The sequence below is a fragment of the Cryptomeria japonica genome, chromosome 5 (genome assembly GCF_030272615.1).
Source record: "Cryptomeria japonica chromosome 5, Sugi_1.0, whole genome shotgun sequence".
NCBI lineage: Eukaryota > Viridiplantae > Streptophyta > Pinopsida > Cupressales > Cupressaceae > Cryptomeria > Cryptomeria japonica.
This window is the reverse complement of record NC_081409.1, coordinates 17,105,103-17,111,689: the sequence shown is the minus strand read 5'-3', so window position 1 is coordinate 17,111,689 and position 6,587 is coordinate 17,105,103. Positions and strand designations below refer to the sequence as shown.

At 32.8% G+C, this 6,587-nt stretch overlaps 1 protein-coding gene across 1 annotated transcript; it reads right to left on the bottom strand.

The window, feature by feature from the left end:
• Positions 1-613: 613 nt before the first annotated feature.
• Positions 614-4,458, bottom strand: LOC131077944 (ethylene-responsive transcription factor RAP2-2). The gene is made up of 2 exons (XM_058015544.2): positions 4,054-4,458; positions 614-1,421 (listed from the first exon to the last, which is right to left on the bottom strand). The coding sequence occupies exon 2, from the start codon at positions 1,389-1,391 to the stop codon at positions 831-833; it is 561 nt and encodes a 186-aa protein (XP_057871527.2). The 5' UTR covers positions 1,392-1,421; positions 4,054-4,458; the 3' UTR covers positions 614-830.
• Positions 4,459-6,587: the final 2,129 nt, after the last annotated feature.

Here is a 6,587-nt window from a genome sequence, read left to right as displayed (position 1 = left end):
GCAACTTTTAGCACAACCATTTCTTAGTATATAGAAGCAAACTAGAATACGAAGACTAGAAGTACATAGTTCAAACACACAAAATATTTAAGGCTATAAAGTTCTCATATTAAGACTGTAAGTATGGTATTAAAGTTAAACATAGCATTAACCATTTTTGAGTTTGATGGGACTACTCAATTTCTTGAATTGCATATAACAAAATATCCATCATCCTGCAAACAAAACACTTCTATTTTATTCTATTATTTATTATCATTATATTTAAATACTTAATTTTTAACCTCAACTCCTTATTTTAGAATTGATTGTGAATATTATATTATTTTAATTAACCTAATTACCCATAAAAATTATTTAAAAAAAACCCTTGGTAATTTTTTAGAGTAGAAAACATTTCTTTGTTTATACAAAGAATGGAATATCAAATGGCGTAAGGTAGTAATATTAAAATATGGCCACCAAACTACTGTGGCTTAAATGACATCCACAATGTAATACGAAGAGTGATACTTTTCTCAAGAGGCCTTAAGCAAAAATAACATATATATAGAATTTTCAAAGTCCTCTAATGATCAACCTGCTTTGAATTTTATAACAGAACCCGTGCAAAGAAAAAGACAAAGAGGACTTGGATTCTTCACAAGATCAAAGTGCTTTGATTAAGATATATATACAGTGCACATCACCAGCTCATTTTTTTTAATAGGAATATCTAAGACTTTCTACGTATAATATCCATAAATCAGTCTCACATACCCACAGGTTCCAGAAACAACCATATGAAACAAGTATACAAAGAGTATAACAGAAAGCTCTAGGTTACCAGCTCAGAGATCCATATAATCATAACTCCACAAATCTAGGTCAAACTCCTCTTCTTCAAAATCCACAGCATTTCCCATAATTGGCAAGCCCTCCCAAATTCCCTCAGGCACATTAGTAATGATATCATTAAACCATTCTGAATCATTATCCAAAGGGTTCATGAAATTTTCATTACTTGATACATCTGCAGCATGGATCATCCCTTCATTAACCTGGTTGCATGCATTTTTTGATATGGAGCTGCAGGCCTGAGTAATAACATTTGGTTTTGACATCATAGAAGAGTTGTTGATTGACATCTTATTTGAAGAGTGGATGTGGGTATTTTGATTTTTGATTTCTTCCTTGTCTGGGAAGTTGAGCTTTGTGTTTTGTCTTCCCACCTTCCTAGCTGCTGCATCATAAGCTCTTGCAGCCTCCTCTGGAGTGTTAAAGGTGCCAAGCCAGACTCTCATTCCTTTAATGGAGTCTCTAATTTCTGCTGCCCATTTACCCCATGGCCTTTTCCTGATGCCTCTGTATGGATGCTCTTTGATTCTCTCTTCACCCTTTACCTTCACCATGTTCCTTCAAGGGCAGCTATTACATAAACTCTGCAAAATATGCAGAGAGATAATTTAGTTGCACTGTTATAAGTACAGAGACAGTTCAAGTAGAAAACTTATACACAAAATCATCATATAATTATCTCTACGGCTTCATCAAATGTGATCTAATATTGGACATGTGGATGTTCTATCTAAAACAAACTAGGTTCAAAATCTGATCATAGAACTCTATCCAGCGCAGTACTCCAAGATCTCAGTATAACCAAATTCTTGTTACTATATCCATTTTATAGCTTTAGAAAAACCCATCTGATTGATTTTTGATCATAGAATCCCACCCAATTGATTTTTGATCCATCATTCATCAGTACGTATGAATTCATTCTCTATAATTCCTACATCCAAGCACAGAATCATCATCTGCAATCCTTTATGATAATGTATGAATTCACGCTCTTTAATTTCTACATCCCAATAATGGATGTCATAAACATCCATACAAAAGTAAATACAGGAGGCTTTATCCTCTCATACAAGCAAAGAATCGCCATTTGTAATTTTTTATCATAACCTAACGATTCATGCTCTTTGAATTTTAATTTCTAGCAATCTTTCTATAACTCATACATCCAAGCAAAGGATTGCCATCTGCATTTCTTTTTCATAATGTAAGAATTCAGGCTCTTAGTAATGAAATTTGAAACATCCATAGAAAGTAAGTACAGATCTTTCAAGAAGTTTTATCCTGAATAAACTTGGAATTAGTGGAATAAGAACCATCTTTGTATAATACCTACATGAAAACAAAGAATCGTCATCTGCAATTCTTTATCATAATGTAAGAGTTCATGCTCTTTAATTTCTACATCCCAATAATAATGAGTGTCTGCAACATCCATAGAAAAATAAATACAGGTCTTTCTAGAGTCATCTTTGTATAAGTTTTATATCCAATTCAGGCTTTTAATATCTCCATCCCAATAGTGGATGTCAGAGGTTCATCCATAGAAAAACAAATACAGGTCGTTGTAGAAGTTTTATTCTATTAAGAATAAACCTAGAGTTGGTGGAATAAGAGTGATTTTTGTATAATTCCTTCATAATGTAAAAATTCATTCTTTTTAATTTCCATATCCCAATAATGGATGTCATACAAGCAAAGAATCTTCATCTGCAATTCTTTATCATATTGTAAAAATTCATTCTGTTTAATTTCTACATCCCAGTAATGGATGTCTGAAACAACCCTAGAAAAGTTCATTCTGTTTAATTTCTACATCCCAGTAATGGATGTCTGAAACAACCCTAGAAAAGTAAACACAGGTCTATTGTCCTACTAAGAATAGACCTAGAGTTGGTGGAAGAAGAGTGATCTTTGTATAATTCCTAAATCCAAGCAAAGAATCATCATCTGCAATTCATGCTTTTTAATTTCTACATCCTAATAATGGATGTCTCTAACATCCATAGAAAAGTAAATACAGATGTTTCTTTGAAGCTTTTTCGTACTAGATGGACTGTGGAATACACCTAGAGTTGGTGGAACAAAGAGGCGATCTTTGAGACTCTTCAATGCAATGGAACATTTCATCAAAAGAAGAATGACGAGAGCACCTTGATGCTCGCCAATCATCAAACCGCAAAGTTTTCAACATCTTGAAATTATGCAAAAGTTTTCTACATAACATCCATATGCGATTCTTTATCACAATCTAAGAATTCATGCTCTTTGTTTTCTACATTTCAATAACATGGACCATGGAATAAGTTTAGAGTTGGTGGTATAAGAGATATTTTTCTATAATTCCTACATCCAAGCAAAGAATTACCATATACAATTGTTTATCATAATGTAAGGATTCAATTAATCTCTTCATTCCAGTAGTGGATGTTTCAAACATCCAGAGAAAGTAGATACAAGTCTAGAGTTAGTGGAACTAAAGCGATCTTTGTGTAATTCCCACATCCAAACCCCCCCAAAAAAAGTCATCTCCAGTTTCTTATCATAATATTAGAAAGAATTCATGCCCTTTAATTTACCCATCCCAATAATGGGTGTCTGAAAAATCCTTAGAAAAACAAATACAGATCAATTCTATAAGCTTGCTCCTACTCAGAATAAACCTGAAGTTGGTGGAACAAGAGTTCTCTTTGTATAATTCCTACACCCAATCAAAGAATCTTCATCTGCAATTCTTTATCATAATGTAAGAAATTATGCTCTTTAATTTCTACAGCCCATTAATGGATGTCTGAAACATTCATAGAAGAACAAATACAGGTCTTTCTAGAATAAACCTAGAGTTGGTAGAACAAGAGCGATCTTTGTATAGTTCCTATAACCAAGCAAAGAATCATCCTACTGTTATGAACTGTGGAATAAACCTAGAGTTGGTGGAACAAGAGGCGATCTTTGAGATTCTTCAATGAAATGGCTACATTTCATCAAAAACAAAATAACGAGAGCAGCTTGATGTTCTCCAATCATCAAACTGCAAAGTTTGCAGCCATCATTTGGTCTTGAAACTCTGTAAAAGTTTTCCCGTGAAATCCAAACACCACTAAATCATACCTTAATTTATGTCGAAGTTAGAACTTATTGAAACTTTTTTTATCTTCAAACTCTGCAAAAGTTTTACTATGAAGTTCAAGCTACCATGGAAAGAATAAATCATACCCTTATCCGTGTAGCAGTTAGTAAATCACACCGTTGTCTGTGTAGAAGCTAATAATTCACTCCTCAATCTCTGTGGAACTTATGTCGGTCCAAGAAAATGAAAGAAAAAGCCCTGTGAATCAATTCATAAGCTAAAATTTCGCTTAGACATCCTTGAAGTTTGGTAAAAAGACCAAATCATTCTGTGGCGAACTTTTCTAGATAATGGGTATTATTATATAAGCTTCAAAGGGATTGGGTCTTAGTTCATTCCCTCTTCCCATGTTCACGTAAAATAATATGGTTCAAACGCGTGTCTGATCTGATTTGAAATGCATGACCAATATGCTCTCTCTAAACCAGCAAAGATCAATTAATATATTACCTAAAGTTCTTTGTTACATGCATCAGTCGGTTCCATTAGGTATTATAATGGGGAAACTTCTCAATTTGAGGCACGAATCTAGATAAGCTTCAGGAGCTTTTAAATAATAGGGTTTAAATGGTCGCTATCTTATTGCATAAGTCACAAAAAGGGGTGTAAGTCCATGGATGTTTTATGGAATCAAGGTTATGTACATTGTTTCATAAGCTAACATTTCGACTTAAGTCTTCTGACAAGGAATCGAGGTTGTGTACATTGTTTCCAGAATCAACATTTGCCAGTTAACAATCTTTGTGAAAAGATCTTGTGATATGTGTGGGGGAAGAAGAGGATTTTTATAATTATATATCATTTGAAAAGTAAGTTTGTTTTTTCAAGGGGACTTTTGATGTAATTGTAATTGAGTATGTTTGAAGAAAAAAGTGATTGAAATTTATTTTTTCTTGGTTATCACGTGTCTTAGATTTGTTATGTTTTGTAATAAAACAAATTCTATTTTTTTGATTCAAATTATGTGAGTACATTATAATAAATTACATATATTCTTCTTAAAATTACAATAAGGAAGTACTAGTGACAACTCAACATAATTTAATTACACTGCTCAGAGTCTCATTATTACAAAGTTTCTAATGTGATTAGTAGCTCCTCTTTATCCTAGTGCCAAATCCTCAAAACAATCAGCCCAACAATCAACTTAGTAGAGGTTCAAAGGACCGAGGAAGCAACCCATGATTCATAATGCAATATTTTTATCAAGATATCATACATAGGGGATTTCACACAATATTGTTTTAAAAGTTCATAACCATTAACATAATTCCTCAAGTTCATTAAAATTCTTTTTATCTTCTTTAAGTCTCCTAGCCTTCCATCAAGATTCAAACTATTGGCCACTTGGCACAACTAATCATAGTTAATGTAATATGTCCTAACAATATTTGTTGACAACCTTTTCAAAATCCTAACATTAGATTGCTAGTCTTAGCACTATATTTATTGGCACATAATAGTAACCACAATAAACTCCTCCTTGCAACTTCAACTACCATTAGAAGGATCCTAGAATAAATTTTCTAAGGGTTTAGGTCATAGAAATTTCAAATTCTATGTACAACTAGGAAAGGACATGGAAAACATGTTTCTATAATGTCTATGTTCTCTATAACATTTTTTACCATATTTCTAATTGCGATTGAGAGAGTTCAAGGATCTTGCCTACCATGTCAAGTACCTTAGAGATAGGGAAGGTTATGAAGAGTAGGTTCTTGCTAACTCTTCTCAATCTTCTTATTCTAACTAGGGATCTACAATAGTTCTCTATTGGATTCATTTTCTACTAATAACTACCCAAAATTGTATGAATGTATCTTGATAAATGATTTTTCTTGAATTTTTTTCAAACTCATAATTTATACACATTAGAACAAAATCAACATAGGTTCCATGTTGCAATATTCTCTTGTACACACATTTTCTATGAATATACCTCACATAAGCATGAAGACATAAATTTCAATAGCCCTACACAAAAAAGTGTAAGAAGACCATGCATACATGTGTCTCTATAATTATTCCATATAAATTTAGAAGTCTACTTTACCTTTTACAATAAAATTTCCATCTCCCACACCAATATCTCTATATTGTGTGTACTTGCACATCAGAAACACACGCATCTACATTAATACAATTACTTGGGCTCCATTCACATTCATAACTTGGCTACATCTACTCCACATGATTGGTCCAAACAATTGGTGGCATATGGGTTCCACACCTAGCTAAGCCTCAACAATATGGGTTTCACACCTAGCTAAACCTTGGCAATATGGAAAACACACAATACATGCATGACATCTATTAGCCTTTTATTTGTATTTTTCACTAATATACATTGTATGAAAATAGCCTTCATACATAGTTTAGGAAGATTGGTTTCTAGCTCATAATCTAGAACATATTCTATAGTGTTGTGTCGACAACCTTCCAAAACTACTATTATAATAGGTTCTACCTCTTTAAGGTACCTTGGAAAATTAGGCATATGTTTTTTCTTAATCATATGAATATAATTTCTCTCCATAACCTTTGTAATAATTATTCAAATTCACACAATAGCAATGAACGTAAACATATTCTTCACACTAGTCAATTGCTTTGTCATCTC

What these genes read in the sequence shown, in the direction of transcription:
- LOC131077944 (XM_058015544.2), bottom strand. Translation starts at nt 1,391, where the DNA reads ATGGTGAAGGTAAAGGGTGAAGAGAGAATCAAAGAGCATCCATACAGA.